Genomic DNA, 15,770 nt, shown 5'->3' with positions numbered 1-15,770 from the left:
CAAGAAACAAGGAAAGGATCAACGTCGACAGAGGCTCTCCCACGACCACCGCTGGGGCTCACGGGGCAGAGATGCAGCAGACAATAGAAAAAAAGAAATGTAATGTAATCATCAACACAGTAGAAAACAGCGAGAAAAGAAAAAGAAAAAGGAAATAAAATCAACATGCCCAAGTCTATGGTGGGACGCCGTTTAACCACACACACCCAACCCATCGGTGCACTCATAATGGTTTGGAAAAACAAGCACACAAAAACAAAAATCCTGGACCACCGCAATAGTGCAACTCGCCGGGGAAAAATGCTGACTCGATTTTTGGTCGAAGGGACCCAATACCCTGTAAGAGGACCCTTTTTTTCATAACGATGAAGAAGAAAGAAGAAAGAAAGAAAGAAATCGGGATCCGGGCACCTCACCGCGCCGAGTGCGAATGGTGCGTTGCCATGTGCGAAATCAAGACACTTCTCTATTGCACAAGTAAGGACAATCGACCTTGCGATCATAACTCCCAACCAGGCAAAGGAGGTTACCTTATCATCACACATGCCTCACCACACGCGCTGGCAAGTCAAGTTCAACGATCCATCACTTTCATCTCGCCACTATTGCCGCGCAGGTTGAATGGCACCTATCCCGTTAGCCAGTGAACCCCTCCATGCCAAGCAAAGCAGGTTATTTTACATACCGTCACCGCCCATAGTCGAGGCCAAGTAAAGACCGTTCATGCCGCCCTCCTGGGGCCCGGCAGAGGTGGTAGGATAGTACTTCCGGTCCGCGTCGACGGGAGCATGGATAGGCTCGTGGCCAGCTGCCATGGAGTGGGGGAAGACGGGATTCATGTAGCCGTCGTGGGTTCCGGGCTGAAACATCGAAGTCCAGTCAATTTCGCCGGTATGATTGGGAGTGGGCCCTGGCATGACAGGGCGTTTGGGATCCATGACCGGGGGCTTTACCTGTTCAAGGGAGGGACGGTCAACACTCAAGGGCTGACCGGACACGTCAGGGCCAGGCTGCACGAGGTACGGGTTGTGCTTCGGAGCCGCCAACCACGGACCTCCCGGCCGCCCTGCGTTGTACCCATCGTCCGGGTGACCGCGGCTCATTCCGTTGACCGACGACATCGAGAAACCCATGGGGGGCTGATCCGCGTACCCAGGGCGACCGGGCGCCAGACCAGCTCCGTTCACGGGCCCCTCGCCGAAGGTCGCGCCAGGAAGGCCGCTGGGAGGAGGGATGGAACTGCTGACTTCATCCTGAATCGGCTTGGCGGCGTTTGCAGCTTGAGATCTCTTCAGGTGTGCTTGGGGATGCGACAAGTGGGTCGCCCCGGTGGGGTTCCCGCGGCGCAGCGAGCACTTCTGAAAGTGGCGCTTCAGGATATCACTCCGGGAGAAAGTATCCTTGCACAGCACACACATGTACGGGCGATCTCCGGTATCTGGTCGGAGTTAGTGGACCAAGCAATGGAGACTCAGAGGGAACAGGCTGATACTCACGCCGCAGTAGATGGCGCTTAAGATGCTTCGCGTGAAGATAAGTCTTGTTGCAGTGCGGGCACGGGAATTTGCCGTCCGCATCCTTGGCAGGAATGGTCGTGCTCTTTGCGGTCCCATTCACGCCGTTCGTGACGGGAGTGGCGCGTCCCGGAACACTCGGCAGGATACCACGACGGCCCTGCGACCCAACCACCTGCGTGCGAGGCGATTCCTTGGCCCCGTATGGCGACGCGCCGTTCGCCCCGGTCACCGGATCCGGATTCATCCACGGCGACCCCTTACCGTCCGAGTAGCTAAACGCGCCGGACGGCATGCCGGAGAAATCCGGGCGACGGTCGCGCGGCGGTGCGGGGGCGATCGGCTGGGGGTAGGTTTGGGCACTCGACGCAGGCGGCAACACGCTGTGGGGAGGCGGGTAGTGCTGCTGCGAGGACTGAGCCTGCGAGTTGGGGTGGGAGAGGAACGACGCCGGAGGCAAGCTGCCAACGGTGTTATGAGGCATGATGGGGGCCGTGGAGGAAGCGTAGACATCATGGGTCGTAGTGGGAAACCTCGACAGATCCGGCCTGTACGGCGGCTGGCCCATGTATGAATGAGGGGCAGGGGATTGACTGTGGTGAGGCTGCAACGGGGGCAGAGTATGCGACTGCGACACCGGGTACTGCGGCTGCATGGTGTACTGGGGCATTGGCATACTCGAGATGGGTGTCGAGGAGAGGGGCGTGGAGCCTTGGGGTAAGCTGGTGGATGGGGGACGGGATGGATGAGATCTGGGATCCATCATGAAACGGGAGTGTGCGAAGGAGGGGGGGTAGGAGAAGTAGGGCTGATTCTGAACACGAAGCGATCACGGTATCCCAATCATTGATTGTCGAACGAAAAACCCTGTCTTTTTTTTTTCTTCGCCGGTTGTCTTCGGATCAAAGGCAAATGTTTCTATTGACGCGAGAAAGTTTGCCAATGTCACGACCTGGGTTCGGATCCTGATCGTTCCTTCGATGATGATTCCTTTTTCTTTTCTCCTTGTTTTTCCAAACTCGTTCTGTTTCTTTCGTCTTCGATTGACCTTCTCTGGTACTTGACGCCAAGGATTTCTCTCGAGGAACGAAGCAACTCGTGTCAGGGCAGAAGCTCAATTCAGCGGACAGTCACGAGAGGGAACAAAGGGACCACGGTCGGCGGTGTAGGGCGTGTAGGAACAAGATTCGACTCCACTGCAGAAAAGAGGTCAGGATTGAGGTCGCGATGCTTGATCGTGAATTCCCCACGGTCACCCACCAGGAAAATCGAGTTGTGTGGGAACTTCTTTTTATCCGCACGTTGTCAAAACAGTCAATGGTCCTGATCCACCAGGGAGGCGGCGTGTAAGTGGGTCTAACACAACCAGCAGTGCTAGAGGGAAAATTGCTAGTCAATTTTTTTTACTTCGCGTCAACAATGCGCGAGATGGACTAGGATTTTTCGGTAGTAAAAAAAAAAGTAAAAAAGAAACCTGCCAGGAACAACGCGTATCGGAGCGGAGACCAGGAGCAAGTAGCGGAGGAAGATAGGGAAAAAAAAGAAAGGGGTGAGTGAGATGTTAAAAAAATGGTAAAGAGAATCAAAAGAAGAAGAAAAAACTTGAACGATAAAATAAAACAAAAAATAAAATAAAAAATAAAAATCCAGAGGTTTATGGTAAAAAAAAAAGAAAAGAAAATAGAAAATAGAAATAAAGGTAAAAACCTTTTCTTTTTTTTTTCCTGAAAGAAATTTCCCAGCAAGAGAGTAACCAAGGTTCTAAGAGACCGTCTAACTAATCACGGGGAATGGAGGAGGGGGAGAAATGGGAAGGGGGGGCGATGAACGGCGGGCGGCGGCGTAAATGTTAAGAAGGCGGACTTCACAGAGGGGAGAAACTAGAAAAAGAAAAAGAAAAAAAAAAAATAGAAAAAATAGAACGGAAAAATTGGCAGATTTTTGAGTGAGACGTAATGAGGAAGACAGCGAGGGAAAGAGGGGGGAAAGAAAGAGAGAGAGAGAGAGAGAGTATTGAGAACAAAAAGATTAGTTGAGACTGGAGAGGGCGAAGAGGCGACGATCGTGACTTGAGCTGGTAAAAGGCAAATGCGATATAATTTGTGTTCATTATTATTCGTGTTAAGTGGTAATTTATTATGATAGACGACTATTATGCTGATTATGATTACCTCTGATTACCTCTTCTTACAGATTTCTATCACCATTCTAAATCAATGTGGCCAGTATATGACTATTATTTCGATTATAATCCCCTATGCTATTCGTTATGACGACGGCGATGTTCCTCAAGATTAAGATGGCGGTTATGACCATGCTTGCCCATGGATGGGAAGATTATTAACTCACTAACGTTTAGCACGGCAAAGCTGGTGCCGGCGACTTGATTCGTGCCTCACCCGGTTTCCGGGAATAAAAATGGGCAAAGCCGAGGGAAGAGAATCGTTTTGGTGGCTGTTCTTAGTTTACCAATCTTCCTCCCCCCTCATTCCTTTAGGTTGCCGCTTAATAAGCGATCTTTATTTTATTTTCTATCTTTTATTTTATTTTTCTTCCATTCCTATGGTTAACTTGGATGTTGATTCTCTGGACACTCGCTACTAAATTTTATCAGATATCCTGGGAGCGAGCAGGTGTGGATGATCCCAGTGTTGATACCTCGCAAGCGACCAGAAAACGGTAAACTCGGTCCAAAACAGCGCAGGGCCAACCGGAAGGTAAAGAGGCAGAGGGAATGAAATGAATCAGCGCGGCAAGCAGGGGAAAAAGAAAAAATAATCATAATAATTATGATCATTATGATAATATTAATATTAATCAAATAGGTAAAACTATGGAAAATCGAAAACAGAAAAATGATGGAAAATGCTGTTCCGGGCTATGCGGTTGGTACGTAGGCTTGGTCGGATGGGGCGATTGGCCGATCGGAGTCGCCTTTGGATTGTACCTATTATTATTATTATTATTATTATTACAGTGTTTGATACCTAACCTATTCATAACCATCATCATTGCATTCTCTCGGTTGAGATTGCAAGGTAGTCAATATTAATATAAAAGTAAGATTTTACCCTTTCCAACTAGGTTTGATAACAAAGTTAACAGAAAGTCAAGTTGATTTGGGCAGGACCAAAACGGCATCAGTGGAAGTGATGGATTGATGGTCACCAACAAGTACCAGGATGGTACCATTCCGCTTACAGAATACGTAAAAGATACCTGACCATGACTTGATCGTTACCGGCCTTCCGTTCGGCTTCCAGGCTACCAATCACACCAGGATTAGCCAACAACAGTGATCGGTCAAATGCAAGCGGACTTGATTTTTCTATTTAGTTTTTTATATTTATGATTATGTTTTCGATAGACGAAGAAATTTGTCATTGTAGTAGCATCCATATCCGGTCAAGTGGTCAAATGGTCAGATGCAAGTGAACTTAATGTTCAGTTCAGGACCTTCCGCGGGAAGTATCAATTAGCGGGGAGAGAAAGGCAGGGAGATGATGACATGCAATCGAGGAACCAAGGATGAGATGATGGATGGTGGATGGGGTGATAAGTTGATGGAGGGGGGCCGGGTGGACTCCAACCCTGCAGAGGTTCGTCAGAGACCAATTCCTTCTGTTCGGGCCAAGCCTGAGTTGTTCTAGTCTTGTCGAGCCGGGGAGGTACCTAGGTAGATTCAAAGGTTGGAGGTCTGTAATCCGTCCTCCCGAACGCAGCTACCTACCTGTAGTAGGTACTGACCTAGGTACTTCCTGAGGCAGTGATCTGATCGCATCAGCTGAAACATCACACGGTAGTCGGAAGCAGAAGCAATTCAGGGGTGGCTGTTCATATTCCTATCGGAAACAAGGCGCAAGGACACCTTTTGTACCTATGTGTTAGGAACTTGGGACACATCCTGCATGATATACATGACGGCATGACACACTATAATCCCCATCAAATAAAGGGTTTCGAAAATTTTCGTCCCCCATTCCTGATCGAAACCAATTTCTAGATCTTGCTCCATCGGGCGGAGGCGCCCCTACTCCGCAGTTGACAGGCCCGCAGGGGTCCCCAAATCCAATCCAATGCTGGAGTTTCTTTGGGGCCGCTCAGTCCTCATGGCACATCCACAATCCCACATGAGTAGGGGCAGCAGAAAACCTTATCAGAGTTATCTCTGCTGGACCTGGGTGCAGCAAGTGGAGAGGGATGTGCCTGTTCCTTGAAGGGTTCAGGGTTGGGGGGTGGTTGCCCACTTGACTCCGCTTGGTGAACCATATTCGATGACATCTTGCCTGGGGCCATAGTATGTACTATTTATATAATGAGATGTGTATCTGATATATACATCTATCTATTTCATCAATCTGTATCTAAGGCAGACGGTCTATTCATCTCAAGCAATGCGGCACTGCTCACATGCGACCTGAACTTGATACTGCTCGATAGTGTCTGCGGTGTCAGCCTCTCAGGCCTCTCAACGGCCGACATGCATCGTCACCATTTATCTAAGATATATATAAATATATAAATATGATTGATTATATACTATTCATGTCTATTCATCTATTTATGTCATGAAACAACACACATACGATGTTTGCCTCGTCCTTATTCTAGATATATATAAAATACCTAGCTCCAATCTACTCAATCCACAACTGCCATGAAATACTGGATACATCAATAAGCATCCAGGGTGCCAACACACCCGTCCCATCCGACTCAAAATGTCAATATCCAGGATCCAAGCACCCATGAATGACATCGCAGCTCTAGACCCCGATCCCAGTCTGCGTCGGGGGACATGGGACCTCCATCCAGAGGTACTTTTGCCCGCATGTGGCAGAAACCGAGCCAATGGGCAGCCGCTGATGCCACACACCCTCCCAGTTTCATCCATGCAATCCGCAAGCCACTAGCATTGAGCAATGTGTGCCGTACTGTACTTGGAGGTTCGATAGGTACTACCCTTTGAGTACTAAGCACTCATCGACCGAGACAAAAGAGACAGAGGGAAGAAACGACTCGTCGTGGTTCGGTGCGTCGTGTCCTTGCCACTATCATATGTACATGTCTACATAGGTAGGAGGACTACCAAGGTGAGAGCGTCTGATGGATCACATCAAAGTTCGCCTGTTTGGGATGTTATTGGTAGCTTCGTCAATACCATACGGAGTACGGAGTACAAAAAGGGAAAATACTACTACTAATAATATCAACGTCATAATAATACACAAAAATATCTTATTAAAACAAAGACAAAATGAGGCGTGCACATTTTACTATAATACACCCAGATTATTTAAAATAACCCCCCGAATTAATTAATCTATTTAAAATCCAACCATATCAAAAACTGCCGTCCTTCTCACCCGGAGGACCACGTCGATACGTAAGCAAGGCTTGGTTAGGTTCGGGCACATGATCCCTCCCTCCATCCATCCCTAAGCCATCCATCCACCCCCCCCCCCCCCCCCGATCAATTTGAATTCTTCAGGCGTCCTTTTCCCCACCAGGAGATTTTCGCTGAGAGCTTCTCCCGCTTCGATTGTGGACCTCGAATTGTCAGACTGGATAACTTTGCTGTTTATCGCTAGTCGGAGAGAGGGAAAGGGGGGGGTGACTACGGCGGGAGAGTGCAGAATGCAGATAGTAGTAGCTGTACTCTGTCTGTACCTACGGAAGACTCCCGTGGTCCGGACGTGGTACATATCGTACTTCCAAGTTTTCAAGTAATTACTAGATAGCATATATTGTAGGTAGGTATGTTCGGGGAACGTTCCGTTGTCCTTGATTTGTCGAGACAATCTGTTGAAGATACATCCCCATACGAGGTATAGATTAATGTGGTGACAAGATTCCAAACTCAGTTGCGAAACCTAAACGCCATTGGACCTTGGAAAGTATCCTGATCGAGGCATCCATCCCTCCGTGTAGCTCTGACTCAGCATCGACCTTCCGGTTTGATATGGCCAAACTACGTAGAACAGGACAGAAATAATGGAAATGAATAATAATAATAAAAGATAACCCCCTAGGTGAGGGACTTCCCAACTCTCGCTCATAGTTGCGGTCAAGAACAGGATATCAAAAGTCATGCCACATCGTGACACTACTCAACTCCCACCTCAACTCTTCAAACCGGGGACCTAATAATATATTTTCACAGGACGGGAACGCGTAAAGCCTAACAAATTAGTACCAGTCCCAAGAACAAATCAGATACCACCATACGCCCAATAATCCAATCTGATTGATTGCGGCAGACGATAGCTCGGATGAGTTGCCACCTTGGACCATGGAAGGGGGGGGGGGAAACGGACAAAAGGAACCCCGGTACGGGCGCTACCACCCAAAGACACAAGAATCCCAGGGCTGCACCTCGCCCAATGTGTCGGTCCGATCACGGCAGTGTGATCCACCCAAGGTTTGGCCCCATGGCCCGCTCATGGAAACTTCCACGGAGAACGGAGTATAACACTGGCTCTCTCTGTCTGGCTCTAACTTCTAGTAAGGTTTAACTCTTGTAATAGTCGTGGAATGTAGTGGAGGACGGGACTATTTAGGACGTTAGACTACTAACTTAACTTGACTATACTAATGGATTAACCACTACTGCTACTGCTATAATCACCTACTAACCTCATGCAGTAGTACATGATCGTCCCTAGACGCAGTCGTAGACCAATTGAGGAAAGAACTGAGAAGAATAACCACCTAGCTATCCTTTGGAGGGTTCATGGACTGGAGAAAGAAAAAAGAAAGAAATGCCCGGCTTGATCGTCAAGATGCTGCTGGAAAGCTTGGCTTGGTTGAGGAAGTCGAGTCTTTTCGGACATGGCATTATCTTTCCATACTTCTTCCTGGCGGTAGAACATCTAAATTGGGACTAGCATGTACGCGCCAGTGAGTTACTAGGTACCTTACCGACTGAAGACGGCCATCGAGGCAAATGAGAATTGACTCGGGCAACTCGTGGCCATATCAATCTCGAAAAAGTCAATTCGCCCGAACGTACTCCGTAGTCCGTACTCGGACAGAACGATGACATAACTCCCGGATCTTACGATAACAGCAACCTTAGATAATGAGTTAGTTAGTTAGTACGACGCCTCGTAGGATGCCGACGTGCAGGTGCAAAAGACCAGCCCTGGGACTGTGCGGGAGCAAACAGACAATCCGAATCCTGATCAAGAATTAAGCAGCGGCAGGGGTGTCGAAGATGGATAATGGGGACCCGAAGAATTGCTGCCCACTGTCTAGTGTCTCCAACTGTTTAAGTGTCTAGAGATTTCTCCATCTCCAACAACGATATCTTTCCTAACCTGATGCGGCAGGGCAGTGAGTGAATGATTGGACAGCACTCCAAAGGCTCCATTTGCGCTACTGCAAGTCCTGCTTGCAGATCGCCTCTCTTCTTTTTTCTTTCTTCTTGATTATTATTTATTAATCTATTTTGTCTTTCTGTTTATTTTTTATTTATTTATATTAAATATCACTTTGTATTCCGCCGAATCCGGGAAATACTCCTGTATTATCAGTGTCTCACGGTCCTAAATCGGGGGTATCTCGTCCATGACTCGGAATGAGGTTTCCGACCGTCTTTTTCAGTGGTCTTGACTCTCAACAAGTTGCCACTGTGCCTCCCTTATTGGAATCTGGCATTATCCACGGAGTACTAGGGACCTAGTAACCTACCCAGGTACTCCCTCCCTCGACAAAATACAGAAAATATAAAAATGAAACAAAACAAAACATAAATAGATTTGCCAGACCTGACCGGAGTGAAATCCGGCTCCGGCTTACCTCAAGGTTAGGTTCCATGCCTCTTACCAGGTGGTAGAGAGACGTCAACCAATAATACATACACTGCCCGCATCCGACAACAGAGAGCGCCACCCACCTCATCGTCAAGCGGCAAATCACTCAATTCAGTCTTGCCTCATGGGGGGGTGTGAGGTTGACTGAGTGGGAATGAGCAGAAATAGGTTAGTAACTTTTAGGATTTACCACCTAGTCAGTCCCTACCGTAGTTCGTATCGTCTAGTTGAAGACGGACGGCTCAGGATAGTTATGGTTTCGAGTCGGCTGACCGCGGCTTTTTTTGGCCTTCTTCCGTTCCGCTCGGTTAAGCGCGTTGTTTCCGCCCACATGAAAGTCTGAAACTGGCTGATTATAGACCGCGGTCGGGTTGTCGTGTAGGTAGGGTAGGGTAGGACCAGTACGACCATGGATGGACTCGGGGTCGTCTTGGTCCCGTGATATGAACGTGTAACGAGAACAATAATGATTGATGTATACCAGTCTATATAACTACACCTCCAGGTACTACGGTATATACAGAGACGGAAGTATATACTATACTACAGGTGGGGACGACTAGATTATCAACAGGAACGGAGCTTCACCCGACGGATTAGTGGAATCCTCTCCTCTCTACGGTCTCTTCCCCCTGTCAATCCATATTAATTCTACCAAGACTAGAGTACAGTAGTTGCTCAGGGGTGGGTTTTCCCATTGAACCTTGTAGATAGTGGGTTTATCATTACTTGGTACTTATCGTAGACCCTTGTATAGTACGGAGTTACTAGAGTATCTTTCTATCTATATATATAATTAGGACGGGTGGAAATAATCTATGAGTATGGCGTAGAAAGAAGAAGTCACATAATAAACAGGGAAATGAATAGACGAACCATTGATGGAACTAAACCATTAACCCAAAGGTGAAGCACTCGTCTATGCACAGCACCGACATAGCAAATCCATCTAAAGCAAGACCATAACTCGATCCCAGCCTCCTGAGATAAGATCCCCTTAACCAGGCAGAGTCATAAACCATACTCCTGCATATATTGCATATACAAAGCCAATGTCGGTCCACCCAACTCTAATCAGCATCTCGCTCCAGCCACCCCATATTTAACTCCGGTAGCTACCTAAGTACCTACATACTACCCACACACCCAGGTACCCGACAGGGATCAATCGCGCACTACCCCCTCCGACCCCCTCCTACTCCATCATGACAAACACCCTCCCCTCCCCCAGTGGAGACTCTTCAGATTCGGTGGATCAGAGCGGGCTGACTTACCTGCCTACCCCCTTGAGCAACCAGTTCTTGGTACTGTTAGGCTGGCTTTATATAGCTAGTACTATCTGGTTCACTTTGTGAGTGTGCGCTACGCTGATAGATTAGTAGTGCACTTTCAAAGTACTCCGTAGGCTCGATTATCAATGCAAGCAAAGCAAACAATACCTATGCCGGGAGTAAAGCGCAACTTGACCGAGCGTCGACAGATAGATCCACGGGGAACCGCCGTCTCAGATCAGCTGGTGGAGCCCTTGCTGGGTCTTTGCCTCGGGGGTGGTGGAGGGTGGAGGGAGGGCGGATGGAATGGTACGGGTTGATCTGGGTTGACTTGCTGCTTGCTCCACTGATTGATATACATGCATATATCTATAAGACCCAGTATATCTTGGATTGATTTATATGGGTGTAGTACACTGTCTATAAACATATCCACGTGTCTATCCTTTTTTGACGGGACTGCGTCTTTGTGTGTTTATGGTGTATGCTAATTGGTATATGCTATTATATCCGTCATTTCACTCCATGCTCAACATTCGTATGTAATTTTGTCATATCGATGTTAGTTCTGCCCTGGTAAGTCCCGGATTCAGACAGTAGCAGACACGAGCACCCGTGTCCTTCCACGAGAGCAAAGAACATCGGCGTGTGGCACCGCGGATGCGTCGACGACCTATGGCTCTGCCGATAGGCTTGTGTTCGAATTGATTTGGGTGGCTTGAGATCATGCTTGTTGTATAGCTGTAAGATGCGTTGATTATGGTGTCCTGGTTTTTAAGTCCTTAAGCATGCGTAGCAGATCTCGCTGGTGTTCCTAATTGATCCCACACGTACAGGCATAGAAGCTACCGGACTTCGCGGACATCGTGTCTAACATTGATCGTATTGTGTAGGTGGTATGCTACTGCCATCACAATCACATAGACTGACTGGATGTGTCCACTGGTTGGCTACTACCATCAATCTCCTCCCCCAAAGTCACAATCATCGAGGATTCCTCTCTGATCGGATGGATATTATGTTCGACATTGACCTTGGGCCCAGCGAACCACTTGTGCGCGTCAATAACCCACCAGATGGTCACCGCCAGCATCGGGCCTCCCCACACCAGACACGTCCAATTCATGACATCGGGCGTTAAATTACCCCCTGTGTAACTGGGAAGACAGAGGATGGGGACCATCAGGAGCACAAAAGACACGCCTACCGCGCCAATATACGGGCCAAACGGACCCAGGTGCCACGGCCCCCGGCGGAACCGATGACCTACGAAGAACACCCGGATAAAGATGGGGATGGCAAAGGCGACGAACTGCGCGATTCCACCGATAGAGAATAGAGCGCCAATTGCCACATCGCCGGCCAGGATCAGGAGGCACATGAGTATGCCCAACACGGCATTGAGGACGACGGCGTTCACGGGGGTCTGGGTGCGCGGGTGCACCGCCTTCCACCACCTGGATAGTGGGAAGCAGTCGTCGCGTGCATAGGCATAGGTCACACGCGACGCGGCTACCATACACCCCTGGCCCATGGAAAACCCGCAGATGATCGTCAGGGCGAGGATGCCCATGGCGGTTCTCCGCGGCATAACCTGCAGCAAGTAAGAGGCCCATGGTTGCCCGAGATCCGAGTCTATCACGGCTTCGATGTCGAGCACGGTGTAGGCAACCACGAGCTGCAAGAACCAGCCCATGAGACCTCCGACGCCCGAGGTCATGACGATTGCCCGCGGCGAAGCAATGTTCGCGTTGGAGCACTCCTCGCTGAGGTGAAACGGAGAATCGTACCCGGACATCGTCCAAATCACACCAACAAAGGTCATGAGCACAGCAACGCCATCTGGAAAGTCAGTCAAGTTGGTGATGGTGCCCCAGACCTCTTTTGAGGGTGTGAACTTGGGTTCGTTCTTGGTCCCCGCCGGAATGGCGATGATGACGGCCACGAGAGCTATCATGTTGAAAGTGGAACCCCAGGAGTTGAAGCTGGCCACCCATTTCGTGGGCAAACTACTAATCACCGTGTGGATGATCATCATGAGCGTGGTCAAAAGGAAGACCTGCCACTGAGTGGGCGTATAGCTCGGGTCGTAGATCGAGCCCGCTGCTAGGATCATCGCTGATAGAGAATAGTTCACCGACGGAGCTGCAGTGAGCTGGCCGATCCAATTGGACCACCCTGTGATCCACGCCGCAAATGGCCCGTAGCCAGGAGGCGCAAGAACGGCCGCTGCGTAGTAGAGCCCACCGCTGGATCAAGTATCAGATCCTGCCTAAGACCGGGGAACAGCGACTAGTCTTACCTCGTAGGCATCGCAGAACAAAGCTCAGCCATGGACATTGCAATGCACTGAATGAACACCATGGCGACAATCCAGCCCCATACCATTCCTGCCGTCCCTGCGTATCCCATTCCTTTGACAGCGTCAGTTTACTGTTGCACAAAAGAAAGTCAAATGCAAAGCGGGGGAAGAAGAAAACATACCATAGTAGAGGGTGCTCGCGAATGACGGGAGCAGCCCCAAAACCGCAAAACTCACACAGAATGTCGACCATAATGAGAACTCCCGTTTGAACTCCTGTTTATATCCCAGTGCCGTGATCACCGCTTCGTCATTGTCCATTGCATGGTCGGTGTAGGGAATGTCCCCCTGAGGGAGGACGCTGGTGACGGGATCATGGACGACATCAGCGTACAACTGCCGCTTCGGGCTTGCTTTATCTGACATTTTATCTGGCGTGGTTGCCATATCGATCCTTGTTCGCGCCGTGAGGCGAGAATATCTGTTCTAGAACGATGGCAGGAAGGAGGAGCCGCTCGCACATGAATCGAAACAGCGAATATTTTGACAGGCGAGTAACAAACAACCGGTCCTTGTGGAAAGAATGGCAAGCAGCCCAAAGTAAAACAAGGCAAGAGCCAACCACACCTCGTTTGCCGATCAATCGCTCCTTCCCTGCCGAGTACTTGCCTCATGCATTTGGCAGGCACGATGGGGACACATCGCCGCCACTTTATATAAATCCATCGCGATCTCCACATACATCACCCCCAGACAGGGGGGCACGAAATAAGTGGCATAGATCCTGCCCTAAGGCATTCGACAATCTTGATAGGAGTTCCGCGACAGCACTCACTTCCCCATAGGGCCCGAACGGATCGCGAAACAGCAGATAATAGTCGGCACGAGGTCAGATTGCGTCCCAAGACCCGCAGGGGGGCAGGGATCATCGTATCCAGCGCGACTCAGATTGGACCAGTTCTGGGCAAGAGATCGGGTTGGAATGCACCCCCTCACGGGACGTCTTGATGCTTACTGGCTGTGTACAGCAGGGCTATCTTTGACCTTCCAGACGGTCAAACCGCAAAGCTTGGCCAAGAGGACCTAGGCTCAGCAGGGAAACTTCACGCGGTAGACGTAACGTGAAGCTTGGAGAGAGCTTTGACTAGTAGATAGCAGATGGCGAATGATGGGGATGAAATGAAAGGATGAGAGATTGGATGGAGTCGGAAGTGGTGCTTATCAGCCATCGCCCGATAAGGCGGGAGATAAGCAACCCCTTACTAGAGCACTCTCAGCCCTCTGTACCAACTCTTAGTCTCCATCCTGGGATAATAACTTGAGTGTTAGGGAGTTGAGGAACGATGGTTTGTACTTGATTGGACAGCCCGTTTCATCTCGGATATCTCTTGCATCGGGGGCTGAACTTTACCGGAGACATATTTCAGAAGGAATATATCTTAGCGTAATGTTTCACCTGCTATTGTCATACCTACTTGGACGTACACTCTGATTTATCCCGAGTAGGGCTGCTAACCTATATCAGGCCCAGGGTACTGACCTAGGTGCGCACATGGTCGACCTTGTCGATTTGGATGCTCGAGACCAAGTAACGGAGACAGGGGTCACTATTGGAAGACAAAGGAGAAATTTCCAGGTGGACATGTTCTATGTGCTATCAAAACCCATCGCTATTCTACACAGTACAATGCCAACTGCCCGCCTCGGAATCTGTTCTAGATATCCTGCTAACACTGCGGGACGGCAGCAAAGTACCTCACCCTCTGAGAGCGTTTAGAAGGGCTAGGCAAAAAGTCAGCACCAGACCAGATAATTCAAACACTTTTGAAAAGCCAGAGATCTCAAAACATACGTTGTCCTCGGGAGCAATACGGCGGTCATAGTATTGGTCCAGGAAGGGGAACTGGCGGAGGACGTCGTTGCGAACCCGGGGAATTTCACCCAGGAAGAAGATCAGGAAGACACCGGCGCTGACACCGAAGGTGCTAGCAATCGTAGCACTGGATTCCCAAAACATTAGCGCCCATTGTCCCTTATGTTGGCCCGCGAAGCCAGCCATTTGGTAGAGATCGAAAAGACCGGGCGGTACTCACTACTTGGTGGCGAGGCTGGGGGTGAAGCCCTGGAAGTGGGGAGGAGTGGTGTATCTAGGAATCGAGCGAAGACCAGTCAGCCCAGATATTCGAGTATAAGAATGTACCATCCGCGAGCCTAGCTGACGACCGCTTCAACCGGCACCGGTTCAAATTCAACCACGACGTAGACTAGGCCGAGAGCCGCAAAGAACGCCGAAACGCATCCCCGCGGAAGCCGACCAAGCCTCCCAGCCAGAATCCAACAATCATCATGCATCGTCCACAGCGTGTGCCGGCTAAATATTCCTCCAACAACTGGGAAACACGGGGGTTCAATCTCACTTGGGCGCAAAGGGCGAGCGGTAGGCACCAGCAGTCTGGGCCGCAGCACGGCGAAGGGTCTGAGAGAACTATATCAATTCACCCGTTAGCACAAGCACCATATAATCCAACTCCTTCCTTCCTCCCCCAAATCCTCTTCGCATATAGAACCACCACCAGCCCATAACTCGACCGATCCGGACGTCATCGAGACCGTGCGACCCAAAGCGTGCGTGTCATTGTCCCAATAGAACCAGTCAAACCACCTCAGAGAAACAAAAAAATAACATACCATGACTTCTATTCTTCAAAAGCCACTCGGACTCGAGGTTTCAATTCGGCGATTGGGAGTAAGTTGACGTGGACAGCTGGGTGCGGGAGACGAAAACCGGGAGACTCCGCGACGATGAATGCTTTGCGGCAACCCGAGGACCAATCAGCGGTGGCCATTACACGTCACGTGACAGCACGGG

At 49.6% G+C, this 15,770-nt stretch overlaps 3 protein-coding genes across 3 annotated transcripts; all 3 read right to left on the bottom strand.

Moving 5' to 3' along the window:
* Window positions 1–677: 677 nt before the first annotated feature.
* Window positions 678–2,280, bottom strand: P168DRAFT_241735 (C2H2 transcription factor; the record flags this gene model as incomplete). Its single annotated transcript, XM_024833770.1, has 2 exons — window positions 678–1,438; window positions 1,497–2,280. The coding sequence occupies 2 exons, from the start codon at window positions 2,278–2,280 to the stop codon at window positions 678–680; spliced, it is 1,545 nt and encodes a 514-aa protein (XP_024690112.1).
* Window positions 2,281–11,515: 9,235 nt separating this feature from the next.
* P168DRAFT_242150 (amino acid permease) lies at window positions 11,516–13,327 on the bottom strand (the record flags this gene model as incomplete). Its single annotated transcript, XM_024833787.1, has 3 exons — window positions 11,516–12,848; window positions 12,902–13,013; window positions 13,084–13,327. 3 exons carry the CDS (start codon window positions 13,325–13,327, stop codon window positions 11,516–11,518), a joined length of 1,689 nt encoding a protein of 562 aa, XP_024690111.1.
* A 1,204-nt stretch (window positions 13,328–14,531) lies between these two features.
* On the bottom strand, window positions 14,532–15,662 carry P168DRAFT_292613 (cytochrome b-c1 complex subunit 10). The gene is made up of 5 exons (XM_024837621.1): window positions 15,590–15,662; window positions 15,319–15,386; window positions 14,995–15,048; window positions 14,754–14,901; window positions 14,532–14,683 (listed from the first exon to the last, which is right to left on the bottom strand). The coding sequence occupies exons 1-5, from the start codon at window positions 15,590–15,592 to the stop codon at window positions 14,675–14,677; spliced, it is 282 nt and encodes a 93-aa protein (XP_024690110.1). The 5' UTR covers window positions 15,593–15,662; the 3' UTR covers window positions 14,532–14,674.
* Between the last annotated feature and the right edge of the window lie 108 nt (window positions 15,663–15,770).

This window comes from Aspergillus campestris, assembly GCF_002847485.1.
Source record: "Aspergillus campestris IBT 28561 chromosome Unknown P168scaffold_11, whole genome shotgun sequence".
NCBI classification, from domain to species: Eukaryota; Fungi; Ascomycota; class Eurotiomycetes; order Eurotiales; family Aspergillaceae; genus Aspergillus; species Aspergillus campestris.
Note: the sequence above shows the minus strand (reverse complement) of the source record. Positions and strands in the feature narration are given on the sequence as shown.

Bases quoted from the DNA above. Each gene is read 5' to 3' on its own strand.
- P168DRAFT_292613 (XM_024837621.1), bottom strand. The intron at 15,049-15,318 runs GTGAGATTGAAC...CTCGATTCCTAG, and splicing joins CGCTCGCCCTTTGCGCCCAA to ATACACCACTCCTCCCCACT. The intron at 14,902-14,994 runs GTGAGTACCGCC...TTGGGAATCCAG, and splicing joins CCCAGCCTCGCCACCAAGTA to TGCTACGATTGCTAGCACCT.